At 49.2% G+C, this 17,467-nt stretch overlaps 1 protein-coding gene across 6 annotated transcripts in view; it reads right to left on the bottom strand.

Moving 5' to 3' along the window:
* Window positions 1-1,068: 1,068 nt before the first annotated feature.
* EMID1 (EMI domain containing 1) overlaps window positions 1,069-17,467 on the bottom strand; it is a 44,628-nt gene continuing 28,229 nt past the window's right edge. For 2 of the 6 annotated variants that reach the window (XM_081036619.1, XM_081036621.1), the window contains 3 exons: window positions 12,006-12,050; window positions 6,405-6,489; window positions 1,070-1,862 (listed from right to left, as the gene is read on the bottom strand). In XM_081036619.1, coding sequence (XP_080892745.1) covers window positions 1,738-1,862; window positions 6,405-6,489; window positions 12,006-12,050 — 255 coding nt within the window. In that variant the 3' untranslated portion in view covers window positions 1,070-1,737. Of the gene's footprint in view, window positions 1,863-5,378; window positions 5,470-6,404; window positions 6,490-12,005; window positions 12,051-17,467 lie in introns of all 6 variants that reach the window. The other 4 variants (XM_081036617.1, XM_081036620.1, XR_013992452.1 and 1 more) reach the window with 3 other exon arrangements.

The raw sequence follows: 17,467 nt of genomic DNA, 5'->3' as shown, positions 1-17,467 counted from the left end.
TTCCTCGGGAGGAAGTTGTGTCTGACTCTTTGTTGATATCAGGGAGGTGAATGAATGAACAGTGAACAAACAGCCAGTTGCAGGAGAACAGCTTCCTGATGTCCCTGCTCCCTGCAGCCTCTTCCTCTAGGAAGCTGTGTCCTCCCCTTTGGGCCTTTGCTGGGCTGAAGCCACTGCCAAGGAGCATTCTTTGCTTGTTTCCCAGCTAATTTCTACTCCTTCTCAGATCTCAGCCTACACAGAGGCCAGACCATCCTCCAGGAAGCCTTCCCCGATTCCTCAGGAAGACTGTCCACAGCCCTTAGTGTCCCTGCTGGTTGGGCCAACTCAGTAGGTTTCCTAGGTCTGGCTCCGAGCAGGCTTGGTAGCTAGTGGCTGTGTACTGCTGGGCCCTGTGGGCAGGAAGCAACGGGTGGGGGTGCTGTGGGGGAACTTCCTCAGCTTTGAAGCAGCAGCTCCTTCCTCCTCGCCCCAGTCCTTGCTCCTTCCCAGGGAGTGGAGGTTTACACAGCCAAGAGGGCTAAGGGTGGGGCATGGGTGTGGGTTGTGGATGGGCTGGGCATAGGTGTAAGGCAGAGGCACCTGAGAAACTGGACTTTGAGGGGTGGTGTGGGGGCCACATATCCCGGAGCAGCCTACACTGGTCATCTGGAGACTGGGCCTGCTGTTGGTCACCAGCTGGGGGCCAGAAATAGACTGGGAAACCTGAGGTCCACACCTTCTGTCTCATTTCCTCACGTGAGGAAACAGGCTCGGGAAGCTGTGTGTCACCCGATCTAGAAGCTGCCCTGAGGTCTCGCAGCTCCTGGCTTCCCTGGTTTCTCAGAAGCTATAGCCATTGCTAGACACCTGGCCTGGGGGTGGGGGTGACCCGAGGCTGCTTTGCCCACTTAGCCCTATGTTCCAGCTGCCTAGGTGATGGCCAGGGCAGCTCTGGCCCCCTCAGCCCTGCACAGGCCAGCTCAGACTTGCTTTGCAAGTGGGCAGTGAAAGCCACTGAGAAGAGGTAAGAGGCTCTGGCCCTGCCCCACAGCCCCCCGTCTGAGCACACACTGAGACCAGGCCGGGTGGGGAATCAATCAGGCTGGGGGCCTTTATTGGCCAGTAGACACCTACCTCCTGGTGTCTGTCAAGCTTTGTAGGAACAGGCGGCCCATCCTTCTCCATACCCTCCCCACCTGGGACATGGGAGGGGCTGGGGGCTCCCAACATCCTGTAAGATCAGGCAGCTAGATCACACAGGGTTGGGAACCCAGCACCAGAAAACAAGGAGATGAGGGGCATGGGTGGGCTCTGAGGTTTGGTGGGGAGGAAGGGCGGTGAGACTGTCCTCCCTCGTCATCCCCGCAAGTGCTGAGGGCTGAGCAGCTCCCTCAGTGCCTATGGGCCTGGATGCCTGGGCAGCTGATGGGAAGACAGAAACCTTGAACCTGCCAACACCTCCCTGCAGGCCTCACTCCATGTCATAAAGGGAAACAGGCCTACGGCCCCAAGAAAGGCCTCACCTCCTGCCAGGGCCACCTTTCCGTCTCAGGCCTTAGCCCCTGCTCAGCTTCACAGGAGGCGGACATGCACTGGGTGCCAGGACCTAGACCTGCCTACCCTTAAGGTCTAGGTAGCAGAAGGGACCCTGAGGACATTAATAAATATGGATGGGCAGTCCCTGGAGGCAGCTGGCTGAGTCCAGGCTGGGAGGCGAAGCCTGGCCTTGCCCACCCCGAGGGGCCGCCACCGCCCTCAGCCTCTCTCGTTGCGGCTCCTGGGGGCCACGATCCGGTAGTTGGTTGCGTGTCCTCCCCTCTTGCCCCGCAGGAGGCTGGGGGTGCCCGTGCCGGCAGGGCCTGCCCCTGACCCCTCTGGTTCTGCCGGAGGGAAGGAGAGAACCTGTGTTAGTGAGGTCTATGTGAAGCACCCACCTCCTCTTGGCCCTCTCGGGGGATGGGGGGACTGGGCACTCTGCCCTGGCACCAGGAAGGCAGAGCTGTGGGAAAGAAGGGGGTCTGCAAGCTGGTTAGTGTTCCCCCACCCCAACAATGGTTATTAGCCCCCAAACCAATGAGAGCACTCAGGGTGTCTATTAATATTTGATTTTCTGTCAAGTGGGGATAAATGAACCCACCATGTTTCTGAAATGCTTAGTGTACTTAATGCTCTATAAGAGTATAGTTCTTTTGTTCTCTACATTTTTGGATGGAGGTGTGTCCTGAATCATCCCCATTTTGCAGCTAGGTAAACTAAGACCAGGGAACAGACTCTTCCTGTCTCGGATTAGGCAACCTGTGGTGGGGAAGGGTTTAGGAAGGCCAGGTTCTACCACTGACTGTGGCTTTGGGCAAATCGGACATCTGTCAGGGCCTCAGTTGTTGCATCTCTAAAATCAGGGGGACAATTCCAGATACACTCTGAGGTCCCAGCCAACTCCTATAATTATTGAAGTCAGTTCCAATTTGGCTATGGTGATATGCCCCAGCCTGGAAATGAGCTGGCCCCCAAGAGTGAAAGTGAGTAACTGGCATTCTTGCCACCTGAAAAACTCCTACTTGTTCTTCAAAACCCAGAGCAGGACCTACCTCCTCCAGGAAGCCTTCTGTGACTATCACCTCATTCCCTCTCCAAGTTAAGTAAGCTGGTCAGGCAGATTAGAAGGATGGGCTGTTTTCTCCAGGGGGTAAGCAACACTCAGGCAAGAGAGCCCCAGGATGGAGGGCTTGGCTAAGCCTCCAAAGCCCTGTTCAAAGGCTGGCCTTCGGTGAGCACCAGCCTCTCACTGAGGGCACTGCCAGGAGAGTGCCTATACCCTCATAACTGTCCAGTGCTCTGACCCTATGGGCCCCAGCCTCCCATACACCTCTGGGCTGAGATTTGGGGCCCCTGGGGCAAGTAAGCATGTCTGGTCACAGTCATGGGACATTTCTTGCCCTAAATCAGGGAGCATAGGAGGAGGGTGGCACAGAACTCAAGTTCCACATGAGCTAGGGCCAAGTCCTGGCCCCACCATGTACCATGTGGCCTTGGGCAAGTCACAGACCTTTGAGTCTCGTCTGGAATATGGGTGTAACACTCCTGTTGTCACATATGGTAAGAGTTTAAACATGAGAAGGAGTGGAAAGTGGTTTTCACAGTACATGCCGGATTATTATGGTCACTAGGTTGGTATGCTTTCGACCCAGGTCTCCTGCAGGTCTGGTCACTGTGGGTTGGTCATGAGGTGCTGTTCTGACATGACCAAATTCAGGGACTTGGTTTCCCCTGGGTTTCACCCAGTGCCAAGTGGAGAAGAGGTGTCTACAAACCTTTGCTGATGGAGCCAGAGGAGCCAGTGCTTTAGAGGACAGACTTAGGGTAGACCCCTGGCCTTACCACTGCTGTCCCTGTGACCCTGAGGGAGTCACATGAGCCCTCTGAATCTGTTACTTCCTCTGTGAAATGGGCATGGTATCATCCACCTAGCCAGTTTATTGTAAGGACTGCAGGTGATATTGTAAATCCTGCAGCCCGGATGGCCTGGATATGTGACAACTGTTACTATTATGATCATTATTGTTTATAATCTAACTGTGAGCCTCACTGGGGTCATTAGTACCTGCTGTGTATGATGGCCAGTCGGGAAGGTTCCATCTCTTTCTCTGCCACCATCCTCCCACACCACCCCTTCTAGGCCCACAACCAGAGCTGGCTCGTGGGGCCCCTCTCCCAGGCTCATGGCCATCAAGTGGGCTTGGGCCTCTCCAGGTGACTAGTATGTCCTCCCTGGGCTGCTGGAGACAGCTGTCTGAGGGAGGGCAAGGTATAGATCCAAGACCACGATGTGTCCCTTCCTGGCTTCTGCCCCAATCTTCCTGAGAGAGGAGATGGGGGACACCTGAGAAGGTGCTGAGAGCCTGGGATTAGATCCTTGGTCCCTCCTCTGTGAGAGGAAAAGAGGTCAGTGATGTTTCTAGACGTTAGAGAAGCCATGTGGTATGGCAAGAGGAGTTTGGGAAGCAGACCTCATACACACCTTCTGACCTCCAGGCCATTGCCCACGTAGCACTCCCTGTGAGGGTTGGCCTTCCTACCTTCTCCTCCTGGCGCACTCGTAGGGATCTTCCATCACCTAACACAAGTGTCCTGTCTTCCTGGAAGCCTTCTCCACCCCCACCCCCTGCCCAACCCCCCGAATGAGAAGTGACTGCTCCTCACTCACATCCTTTGATGCTCCTGTACCTCATGACCCTCATCTCCACAGATACTGGGGATTCCTTGCCACTCGACAGGCAGCTCCCCAAGGCAGGTACCCGTGGGATCTGCCTCAGTGCCTACCCGACTTGGCATTCAGTAGGTGCACCCTGTAGTTTTGCTGAATGAAGGAGGCTTGCTTCTGACTGGTCCTTCCTGTTGGGGGCCCTCAGTTCCCCCAGATGTGAGGTTGGAAATGACGTCCAAGACCTGTGTGCACTTGTGCACTATGATTGGATTGTGAGATGGGGCGGGGAGGCTGGAGGTGGGAGAAGGGTGGCTGTTGGGGCCTCTTAGCAGGTAGGTGAGGAATGGGGCTCAGCCCCGAGGGCAGCCAATCCCTGCTTCTCTCCAGGGCCAGCCACAAGCTCCTATAATGGGGAGAGACCTCTTAGCCCCATCTTGACGAGCTAGGAACAGGGAAAGGCACTGCCCCCTCACTATCTAACCTCCTTCCATGCCTCCCCGACCTGCCTTTGAGGACCTTCTCAAATTGGGCCCTGCCAGATCCTCTAGCCTCAGCATTCACTCCTCAGCAATTTCACAGAACAATCCCTCTAGGCTCTATCTGGCTTCCTGGCTTTTGCCCAGGCTGTTCCTCTATCTGTTCACTCAATCCTGATCCTTGCCCTTTAGGGCTCCACTTAGCCGACACCTCCTCCAGGAAGCCCTCCGTGAGATGCCCTCCCACACCCCCCAACCTGGGTCAGGGACACTTCCGTTTTCATGGATGCCTGTCCTCACTCCACCATGGTATTCTTTACCTTGGATTTAACAGGCAGTTGCGGGGCTCCCTCCTGCACCCCCACACCCTAAATCCCATGACAGCAGGACTATGTCTGTCTTATATGTTGGAATCTGTGCCAGCAAGGTGCCAACACAGAGCACATGCTCATTCACTCAAGAACTGTTAGGTTGATGCAAAAGTAACTGGTTTTTGCAATTATTTTTAACCCTTTAAACCGCAATTACTTTTGCACCAACCTAATAGTTACCGGAGCCTTCTCTGTGCCAGGCACCATTTGCTAGCTGGATGAAAGGACTAAAGAATGTGTGTCTGCTGGCCTGGGTCCAGCATTAAGAGTCGCCTTCTGTGACCCCAGGCCCTTCCCAGGCCCTTCCTGGAAGGGGCTACCCCTTCCTGCCCACCCTGCCGTTACCTGGCCAGATGATGGCTTCCAGCAGGGTGACCCGTCTGGCCAGGAGCTCCAGCTGAGCCTGCTGCTGCAGGAAACTCTGTAAGCTAGGAGCCTGATGGGAGATTGAGAAGAGCAGACGGTGCGAGTCCGGCCTCCGAGGGCTGGGCCGGGGAGCCAAGGGTGAGGTGTACGGGCTAGGCACCAGCAGGTTTCAGGGCAGAAGCCTGGGTGTGAGTCTCTGTGGAGACCTCGGTCTCCCCTTTTAAAAGGGGACAGGGCTTGCCTGGCTCCTCAAGTGACCAGATGGGTGGAGAACTGGTGGGTGAGTGCCTGGGGTGAGGGCCTGACTCTCTCAGGTCCCTAAAGGGACCCGTAGGGCAGGGCAGGAGTACCAGAGGGAGAACTGAAACTGTCAGGGAGATACCTTGGGACAGGAAGGCCCACCCTGTAGGAGCCGCTGGGGGCTTATGGGTGGGTGGGGGATCAGAACTGGTGCGTAATATATTGCCCATAGTCCCCTGCACTTCTGGAGTCTAGTTCCGTGACCTATTGTCCCGTGGGCCTGGAGACTGGCTCTTATCTAGAGCTGAAGCCTGACTGAAGTCTAGATCCATTACCCATAATCCTCCGGTGGGCCTGGGCTCTGATTTTAATTATGCACAATCCCCTGTACTGTTGTAGTCTGGCTCTGTTACCCATAACTCCCTGCTGGCCTGGAGTTTGGATTCATTGCCCACAATTTCTTCCAAACTCAAAATCTGTCACCTCTGGTTCCCTTGCGGGCCTGGAAACCACATTGCCCACAATGCCTGGAGGAGCAGGCCCGACCACAGAGGTGGGGCCCAGGTTTCTGGGCTCCCCTTTACCTGTGGAAAAGGAACCAGACATTGAGGCATGGGTGGTCTTGGCCTCTCAGGTCCCTACCTGCCTGGGCCAGGCACCTTCTCCGGCCTCATGACTGGGCCCAGGCAGCTCCACCCTGGAGGGCCTGGGGAAGGTTGGTGGGCAGGGCATGGGCTGTCTGTCCGTCTGTCTGTCTCTACTCACCATAGAGCCCAATCATTGTTTCCAAGATTAAAACCCTCTCAGCTAAAATCTTCAAAGCCTCGCGTAGTTGGTGCAACCCCTCCCCCTGCGGAGGAAAGAGACAGATGCAGCCGTGAAGGGGGCAGGGGAGGGGGCCCTGCGAAGCCTGTCGGTGGCCCATGCCCCACCCTGGACATGCACCTGCAGCCCGCACCACCTGCCACAGCTCAGGGCCCACGGACAGCTGGGACAAGACCAGGAGAGGACGGGAGGGGGACAAGGCAGGCGGAAGCAGCCCCCTTAGTAAGCCCTGATGGATCCCAGCCGGCTGCAAATCCTGCCGCACTGGGGGGATGCCATTCCGCAGGGGCAGTGCTGCTGTCCCAGAGCCTGCCATGGAACCTGCCACAGAAAGTGGCCTGGAGGATGCCACAGAGGACTGTCCCCCCTCCACCTCTGTTGCCAGACACCAGTTGTTTTCACATCACCTGTGTGATTCTGCCACATCCCTGGGCCACTTGTACTCTTGTTTACTTAATATTCTTCAAACTGACACACTTTTTGCCTTAAATACTACATTAGTCTCACCCCAATTAACTCTACCAGTGGGATCAAGCCGATTGCTGTACCCTTTTCATTCATGTCAAAATGAATATATATAAGTAAAACTAGGATATGTCTGAGTGGCATCGCTGAGGGGAAGCAGTGTTTAAAATGCTGGCAAAGCTGAGGCTCAGGCCCTGGTACCCCCTCTCTAGCCCTTCTCAGTTTGGGCTTATCCCTCCCAGGCTCTGACTATTTCAGGTCTATATTCTGCATGTCCTGGAGCCCAGCCCTCAGCCCCACCCTCTAAGCAGCATCTCTATTGCCCAGGCCCAGGGATGTAGCCGCAGGCCCACAAAGCCACCTACCCCAGGCCTCCCTGCTCTGCGGCTCCCCACTCCCAAACAGTGCCAGCTGCTGGCGGGGGCTCATGCCAGAGACCACCAGCTGGCACTCACCTGCACTTGTTCCCAATCTGTCGGTCCTTTCCTTCCCCAGCATAGGGTCCGGGGTCTTGCCCAAACTCCACTCCCTTATTCCTTTTTCTTTTCTAGTCCAGCCTTAAGCTATTTCTGGGATGTAGATGTCTTAATTCCAACAGAGCACCAGGACAGCAAATAGAACGATTCCAGCCCTGACACAACTGGGAGTCTCTCTCAGCGTCCTTTACTCAGTATGGAGTAAGTGAAGGAATGATGTATTCTATGCATGTTGCTACAATTACAATTCAGCCCTTTAAAGGAGCTGTTTATCCCCCAAAGTATCTAACAACCAAGAGGCCTCCCAACATGTCTGTAAGCCCACTGTGGCCCTTCTGTGACTGTGTTATGATCCAGGTGTCCTATCCACGTCACATGGGTGGGGCTACCCCATTGCAGCCTAGGGGTCACAGGGTCACCACAGGCTGTACAGCAAAGTAATCCCTCTTCAAGTATCACAAGAGGAGGATCTAAAAATGGATGACCTTCAAAAATTATGTTAAGCCACTGCTGGTATAGACAGTGGGACGAGCTGACATCAGGAACCTCCTGATGAGATGCAGTAAGGGGGTACCACATCCCCCGTAAGTGCTCTCACCAAGAGTGTTTCACCTGCATCTCAACACCAGGAAACAGACAAATCTAGATGGTGAGACATTCACAAAAAGACAGTCAAGAGAAAGAAAAGGGCAGGGGGCCTGTTCTACATTAAAAGAGACTAGAGATGTGACAACCAAATGTAATGCATGAATCTTGATGACAAGTTTAAAAAAAGGGGCCGGCCCGGTGGCTCAGATGGTTGCACCATGCTATCGCGGAGGTTCCCGGTTCAATTCCCACATGGGCCAGTGAGCTGCGCCCTCCAAAACTTAAGATTGTGAACAACAGCTCTCCCTGGAGCTGGGCTGCTGTGAGCAGCCGGAGGTTGGCTGTGGGCTGCTGAGTGCTGTCATGGGCTACCGTGTGCTGCCAGGTGTGGCCGGTGGCCCGTGGCCAGCGTGAGTGGCTGGCAACTGGCAAAAGCCGCTGTGAGCGGCTTTTGGGGGGCAGGGCAGCGCAAGGCTCATAACACCAGCATAGGTCAGGGAGCTGTGTCCTACACAACTAGACTGAGAATCAATGGCTTGAACTGGAGTAGGGGGAGGGGGAGAGGAAGGGGAGAAAAACAGCTATAAAAGGCATTTTGGGGATGACTGGTAAAATGTATATGTTATGTATTAAATGGCATCATTTCACTGAATTAATGTCATCTTTCTTAGGTGTGACAGTGGTACTGTGGCTCTTTGGCAAAGTGTCTATGGTCTTTCTAGATACACACTGATGTGTTAGGAAACCCATGGAGGATGGGACTGCCCAGCCTAATTCAGACTTCACCTCATTCTCCCACCTTTCCTGATCTGGGTGGAAAACGTGCTGGGAGAGACCAGTGAAGGGGTGGAGGCAAGGCAGAGAGCTGGGCTCATAGGGGTCTACCTGTCTCCCAGCCTAGCTCATGCCCATACGAGCAGGTTTGCAACTTATTTTCAAATGGATTAGGAAAAAAAAGGTCTGTAAATATATAAAGAGAACAAATGTGGCAAAGTACTAATTGGTCCGTGCAGAGGAAGGGTAGAAGGATATTCATTACACCAACTTTTCTGTGTATTTGAAAATTTTCAAAATAAAAATCTTGAGGAAAAAATGTAAAAAAGATTCTGCTAATTGGATCCTTCCCAGATGCGTGGTCTGCTGTTTGCACTGATGATGCCCCAGTCCCCTCCCAGCCTGAACTGAGTGTCCAGGGTCTGTTGGACCACCCCACTTGGCCATCTTACAGACATCTCCCATTTTCCATGGATGGAGCTCAGCGGGCCTGCTTCTCCTGGCTTTCCTTTACGATTGTGTCTCCTTTAACTTCTCGCGTTCCCTCATAGCCAAACTAGCACTCGCGGGTCTCTTAGCTCCAGACACCTGTCCATCCTCACTTTCCCCCTCCCACTTCTAGCCCCACAGTCTCTTGCCAGAATGACCCTGACAGCCCCCTGACTAGTCTCTTTCCACTTCTCCCATCCATTCTCCACATGGCAATAGAAGGATCATCTGCAAACAAAAATCTGACCGCATCACTTCCCTGCTCATTACTATTTCAATGACTCCCACTGCCCATAGAACAAAGTTCAAATTCCTCAAAATTTCAGGCCTCCTAAGTCCTGAAATCCTCTTTGATCCCTGTCTCACCCCTTGCTTATCACACTGCCACTCCAGGTATTTGCACATGATGTGTCGTTCCTCTGCTTGAACACTCTTTGCCTGGTTAATGCATGTTTCAGGCCTCAGCAAGGGTCTCCTCCCCTAGGAGGATGGTAAATCCTCCTTCATCACAGCTGAGCTTTCCCGTCCTGACTCTAGTAACTAGAGTTACTAGTCTGCTCTCCTCCCGCCCCAGCCCACTGTGACCACCCTAAGGGTGGGGACTGTTTCTAAATCTCGTCTACGTCCACAGTGCCTAGCCTGGGGCCTGGCACCCACCAAGGAGGTGCTTAGGGGAATGTTAACTGGCTGCCCTGGTCCTGGGAGCTGAAAAGCCTGGGCTTCAGTTCCTCCTCTACCAACAATTTGCTGTGGAGTTGGGCCACAGTTTTTCCTGTCTGAATAAGGTCTACGTAGATAGAGTTCTTCAGCCCAATCACTCCTGGGCAATGCGTACAGTGCATGCCCACGACCACTGGGTGTCACTGCTGAGCCGCAGCCAGGCCAGTGCATCGGAAAGCTTGGCTAAGTGCAGTTGGTAGGTAGAGTGCGCACAGGAGCCCGCAGGGCGCTTCCCCACACTGGACCTCATTCCCACCTGCCCCAGACAGAACTGCTCCCCCAGCCCTCAAAGCCTCATGCAACCCTCCCAGCCCAGCAGGCCCCCTCCCAGGCAGGCAGCAAGCAGGGGCCGAAGTGCAGGTGGGTAAGGGGAGGCAAGTGGATGGGCAGGGGCCCTGCTACCTCCTGGGGGCCCCTCCTACAGGCAGTCTTGAGTTCGAGGCCTGGTCTGGGACAGTTCAGGCATCTGTTCTCCTGCCGGGATCCCCTTGGAGGGATGGGACTGCCCAGCCTAATTCAGACTTCACCTCATTCTCCCACCTTTTCTGATCTGGGTGGAAAATGTGCTGGGAGAGACCAGTGAAGGGGTGGAGACAAGGCAGAGAGCTGGGCTCATAGGGGTCTACCTGTCCCCCAGCCTAGCTCATGCCCACACTAGCAGAATATTTAAGAGTCTCTGGAGCCACTGGGGGTGGGGGTGGGATAGGGAGTAGAGTGGCAACGAGAAGCTGGGAGAGGCTTGCCAGAAGGGTAGCAGGGCCCCAGAAGTCACGGAAAGACATGGGGGAGGGCTCGTGCAGGGTGGGGGGGCTCCCACGGCTGTATCCATCACTGACCCCACAATCAGGAGCAGAGAGGGCAAGGCAGGCGCTGGGTGCTTCCCACATCCTCATTAACCAGTGTCTGCCAGGAAGTAGGATGTCCCAGCCAGACTGCACCACGGAGAGGGGAGGGGGGAGGAGGAGGAAGGCACAATAACAGCCTCCAAAAGAGCTTCTCCTGTAGGGGTGTTTGCCCCCATCCTGTCCATTTTCCAAATGTCTCCTATGTCAGTGATGGTTTCTACGTCCCTGCATCATGGGGCTTTTGGTCCTCCTCCAATGTGTCTTTGGGTGGATAGCTTTCTAGGCCCTGAAATTCACTCACTGCCACTATCTTCAATATTTGTGAAGGTTTCTAGGACCCCACATGTGATTTCTAGGTCCTCTTTCTCATTGACTCTATGTGTCCTGTGTATGTGAGTTTCTAGGCCCCCCCTTCCCATTCTTCATGGGCTTCTTTTGTGTATGGTGGTTTCTAGATCCCCTTATCTTATCTTCCATAGTTCTCCTGTGCCTATAACAACTTCTAGGTCTCTCCTTCCACTTCTCATTGATGTGATGGTGTCTAGGACCTCATGTTAATTATAGGTCTTTTGGGTATAGTGGAGTCTAGGTCCCCTAATGTCATTTACCATGTATACTACGTGTATGACAGGTTCTAGGCCTCTCTTCCCATGCTTCATGGATTTCCTGTGGGTATGGTGGTGTCTAGGTCCCGTCCCTTTACTACGGACTCCTGTGCACCTCAGCATTTCTATGCCTCCCTTCCTGTACTTCATGGCTTTCCTAAGGGCCTGTGTCCCATTCTTCTGTGTGGATATTGTTTTCATGTTTCTCTTTCTTCCGTAGACAGGGGAGCAGAAGCCAAAGCTCTGGCTGGATGCAGGAGATGCAGTCTGGACTGGGTCAGCCCAAACTGCCCAGGAGAAACAGGCAGGGTCGCCCTGGCCTGGAAGGGCCACAGAGGGAAGGCGGAGACAGGGACAAAGACAGAGACAGAGAGCGTGGAGTCTACTGATAAGGCTGGTCCTGCCCAGTTTAGAGGGACAGGACTGGGGAAGGGGCTATGGCTGAGAACTATCAAGGTTCCTCCCTGGGAGACCAGGTTGCAATGGGGATTTGGCTGGGGTGCCCCCACTCCAAAATAATCTCCTGAGTGCCCAGGGCAGGAGGGAACAGCGGGAGGTCGGTGCTGGGCTGGAGCTTACCCAGTGGCTCTTCTCACCACGGTCTCCTTTGGGGCCAGGTTCTCCCTGTAAGGAGAGATAGGTAGAAGCAATGAGACAGGGAAGGAGAGATGGAGGGAGGGAGAGCAGGAGGGAGAGACAGAGAAATAGTGAGAGAAGCTGAGAGACTGAGAGAAGAAGAGACAGAGAGTAGCTTGTAATAGACTAACACTAGATAAAATGCAAAAAACAACTGTTTGAAGGCAATGGAAAGTGATAAAAAGCAGCCAGAAACTGGAGGATGTTGGACCTTTGAAAGAAGGTAAGCACACTGGGTAAAATCCATATACTTATAGCTTTTCCTCTGAGGGTGCACCCTAGACCCCTCAGTCCAGCAAACAGCTCAAAGAGAAAGCTTTAGTTTTTGGGGGGCCTGAGGAGTCAGAGGATGGAGTCAAGACTTCCAAAGAAGGAGGAAATTGAGGGGAACTACTGAAAAGTAGAGAGCCACGGTAGGGGAGTGAATCTGAATAACTATTCCCCATTAATCCTTGGATGGTCCATGAACTGTCCATCCTAAAGTCACAAAGCTGAGTTCAACATCCTAGACCAAAAATCAATACTCTTCAGAGGAAGATAACAGAATCCTTCACTATATAACAGATTCTCTTCACTATCTTATCTACATTGTCCAGTATGCAATAAAAAATTTTTAGACATATGAATGAACAGGAAAATGTGACCCATACTCAAGAGAAAAACCAGTCAGTAGAAACAGATCCACAGTCAACCCAGATGTTGAAATTAGCAGACATGGATTTTAAAACATCTGTGATAAATATGTTAAAGAATCTAGTGGAATTCATACAACGGGTAACGAGATGGGCAATTTGAGGAGATGGGAAAATTGTTAAGAATATGGAACTTCCGGAAATGAAAACGATAACATTTAAAATAAAAAAAATCATTAGCTGGGATTAACAGAAGATTGGCCGTAACAGAAGAAATCAATTAACATGAAGACAGGTCAATGCACTAATTCAAACTGAAGCGCAGAGAAAAGATTTTTCAAAAAAAAATTGACAGAGCCTCAAGGACTCATGGGAGAGTACTGAGTGTAACTGAAATCCCAGAAGGAGAGAAGAGAGCTCAGAAACAGAAAAAGAAATTTCTGAAGAAATGTTAACCAAAACCTTTTCCCTCCAATTTGATTTAAAAACAAAACAAAACAAAACAAAATTTCTGGTCCAGCAAATAAAGAGCTGAGAAGTCTCCATGGTGTTCTAACAACAAGTGAAAAGCTGAACAAACTGAAAAATCAACAGCTCTTAGATCCATCAAAGAAGTGAGGTTACAGGGCGAGCCACAGACCCCCAAATGGCAGAGACAGACAGGCAGCATTTACTGGAGCAGAAATCTCCCTGGGAATCAGTGCCACGTAAGAAATCCTAAACTGAACTGACGAATTGCTGGGGCTCAGTGTGGACAACTCTGAAAGTTAAAAATTCCAGGAGGACCCAGTTGTGGGCAGGGTTGGATGAGCCCCCACACTTTTGTGAGTTTTACATCTAGGAGCTCTATTAGGTCCTTACAGTGAATTTCAGAGAAAAATCCCCTTGCACTTTCTGTAGGGGGAAAGGGAAAGAAGCCATCTTGAGATATGCCAGAGCTTTCTCTTCTTCTTAACAAGGCCTGCCCTCAGGAGAAATTATTAGGTTGGTGCAAAGGTAATTGTGATTTGACAGGTTAAAAATAATTGCAAAAACCGCAATTACTTTTGCACCAACTTGATATTTTATCATATCCTATCCTGCTCGGGTCTTATCAGAGCCTAATTGACCTGCGGATAGGGAAATACCCAACTCTAATCTGCTGTAGCTTTCCACATGGGGGAAGGGGAATATCCCAACTCCAGCCCCTTCTAGCCATTGTGTCCCAAACAAAACAAAACAAAACTAAGAAGCACTGGCAAAGTTCACAGTCCAGGGGCACAGGCTACCGAAAGACTGAGACTTAATCATAGGACGATAGACTGCTGCCTCTGACCCCAACACCTTACCACTACGTTACAATAGGCCTCTTTACTGCTGTTCCTCTCTCCCAGTACATCACGTTTTTCAACAAAAAATTACAAAGCATACTAAGAGGCAAAAAATCCAGTTGAAACAGACTGAACAAATATAAGAACCAGAATTAGATATAGCATGAATGTTTGAATTATCAGAAAAGAAATTAAAAAAAAACACCCAAACTATGATTAACATGCTAAGGGCTTTAATAGAAAAAATAGACAACACACTAGAACAGATAGATAATGTAAGCAGAGAGATGGAAATCTGAAGTCAGAATAAGAAAGAAATACTAGAAGGACCAGCCCAGTGGCTCAGGCGGTTGGAGCTCTGTGCTCCTAATGCTGAAGCCTGCCAGTTCGATTCCCACATGGGCCAGTGGGCTCTCAACCACAAGGTTGCCGGTTCATCTCCTCGACTCCCGCAAGGGATGGTGGGCTGTGGCCCTGCAACTAACAACCACAACTGGAGCTGAACTGCGCCCTCCACAACTAAGACTGAAAGGACAACAACTTGAAGCTGAACCGCACCCTCCACAACTACGATTGAAAGAACAACTTGACTTTAAAAAAATCCTAGAAGTACACACTGTTCCCCAATAAAGTCCTGTTCCCATCCCTCCCAAAAAAAAATCTTAAAAAAAATAAACACTAGAATTCAGTTGAAAGTCCTCTTCATAAGGTCAGGTATCTCAGGGCAATCATTCTTCCCAAGCCTCTTAAGAAATACTCCAAACCTAGAAAAGGCCCTTCTTTCTGGTATCAGAAGCTAACACAAATCCAAAAGAATTTCAGCCATTTATCTCCCAGATCATCCCCTCCCTGAATCTTCCCAGAGCAGCGAAAAATAATGAAAACACTACCTGCAGTCACATGTTCTTCAGTTTCCTGGCCAAGATTTCATATTCCCTTAAAGATATCTTTCAAAGAAGAAGTGACAGGGGAGGGGCACATGGAAACTTGAAAGGTACTGATGGGGGTGGCCTGATGGCTCAGTTGGTTAGAGTGCAAACTCTTAACAAGTGGGTTGCTGGTTCAATTTCCACATGGGCCAGTGAGCTGTACCCTCCACAACTAGATTGAAGGACAACTACTTGGAGCCCTGGAGAAACACAGTGTTTCCCAATATTCCCCAATAAAATTTATTTAAAAAAGAGAAAGAAAGGCACTGATAGGTTCTATGCCTTAAGCTTGGTGTTGGGCGCATGGGCATATGAGGCATATGATTCAATATTATTATTTAAAATTTTCAGGTTAAAAATATTTTGCATGTATATTTTAAAAAATACTAGGAATCAAAAAAATTGTAACAGAATGAAAAATGCCTTTGAACGGCTTATTAGTAGACTGGTCACAGCTGAAGAAAGAATCTTTGAGCTTGAAAATATGACAATAGATACTTCCAAAATTGAAAAGCAAGAAGAAAAAAAGACTGAAAAAGAAGAATGCAATATTTAAGAACTGTGGGATGACTACAAAAGGTATCACATACTATGTAATGGGAAGACCAGAGAAGAAAGAAAGGAATAGAAGTGATATGTAAGGCAATAACGACTAAGAATTTTCCCCAAATTAACGTCAGACACCAAACCACAAATCCAGGAAGCTCGGAGAACACCAAGCAGCATAAATCCCAAAAACCAACTAAACAAACAACACCCCCCTCACCACACACCAACATGTAGGCATATCATATTCAAACTTCAGAAAATCAAAGATAAAGAAGAATCTTAAAAGAATCTAGAGGAGGGGAATAAATGCCTTACCTAGAGGAGCAAAAATAAGAATTACATACAACTTTTCCTCAGGAACCATTCAAGCAAGAAAAGAGTGGAGTGAAACATTTTAAGTGTTGAAAGAATAAAACCACCAACCTAGAATTGTGTGCCCTGTGAAATTATCTTTTAAAAGTAAAGGAGAAAAATAAATAAAAAAATAAAATTAAAGGAGAAAAGAAAGATTTTCTCAGACAAACAACAATCGAGGACATTTTTTGCCCGTAGACCAGCCCTGCAAGAAATGTTAAAAGAAGTTCTTCAGAGAGAAGGGAATGATATAGGTCAGAAACTTGGATCTATATAAAGAAAGGAAGAACATCAGAGAAGGAATAAGTGAAGGTAAAATAAAAACTTTCATTTTTCTTATTCTTAATTGATCTAACAGATAACAGTTTGTTCAAAAGAAGAATACCAACAATGTATTTGATCATGTATGCTTATATATATGCATACATATGTATATATGTACTGGGTGTGCCACAAAAATGTATACACATGACTTGTTTTCATCTTTTGTTATTGGTATATGTTGAGTATTACAATTTTAATAGGTTTTTCTTTTTTAAAACGTGTATACATTTTTTGGCACCCTCTCTATATACATATATTTACATGTGCTTATGTATGAGTAAAATGAATGACAGCAAGGATACAAAGAACGCAAGGGAAGAATTGGGAACACGTTGTTATTATAATGTACTTGCACTACTCATGAAGCAGTATTGTGTTATTTGAAAGTAGACTTGGATTAGTTGTAAATTTATATTGCAAACTCTAGGGAAACCACACAAAAAGTGGGGAAAAAACCGTATAATTGATATGCTATGAAAGGAGAGAAAATGGAATCATATGAAATGATCAATTAAAACAACAAAAGGCAAAATAAAGTGTGGAAGGCAAAAAGAGGAAAAAGGCACAAGAGTAACAAATAGAAAACAGCAATAACAAATATGTTAGATATTAATCCAACTATATCAATAATCACTTTAAACACCAATGGATTGTCAGAGTGGATAAAAAAAAAACACAAGACCTAACTATATCTTGTCTACAAGAAACCACTTTAAATATAAAGACACATATATTAAAAGCAAACAGATAAACCATTCTAACACTAATCAAAAGAAAGTGGGAGTAGCTATATTAATTTCAGACAGAGCAGATTTCAGAGCAAGGAAAGTTTCCAAGGACAAAGAGGGACAATATATAATGATAAAGGAAGAGATCAATACTCACGAAGGCATAATAATCCTTAACATGAATGTGCCTTACAACAGAGAATCAAAATACATGAGATCAAAACTGATAGAGCTGCAAGGGGAAATCGATAAATCCACTATTAGTTACAGACTTTAACACCATCTGTCAGAAATGGAACAGATTCAGCAGGCAGAAAATCAGTAAGGACATAGTTGAACTCAATCATACCATCAATCAACTAGATAGAATGGACATCTATAGACTATTTCACCCAATATTAGCAAATACCATTCTTTGCAAGCTCACATGGAACATTCATCAAGATAGACCACATTTGGGGCCATAAAATACACTTCAACAAATTTAAAATAATAGAAATCATACAGTGTTTGTTCTCAGACCACAATGGAATTGAACTAGACATCAATAACAGAATGATAACTGGAAAATCCCCAAAC

The sequence above is a fragment of the Rhinolophus hipposideros genome (genome assembly GCF_964194185.1).
Source record: "Rhinolophus hipposideros genome assembly, chromosome: 24".
NCBI lineage: Eukaryota > Metazoa > Chordata > Mammalia > Chiroptera > Rhinolophidae > Rhinolophus > Rhinolophus hipposideros.
The sequence above is the reverse complement of the archived record's forward strand: the minus strand, read 5'-3'. Positions and strand labels throughout refer to the sequence as shown.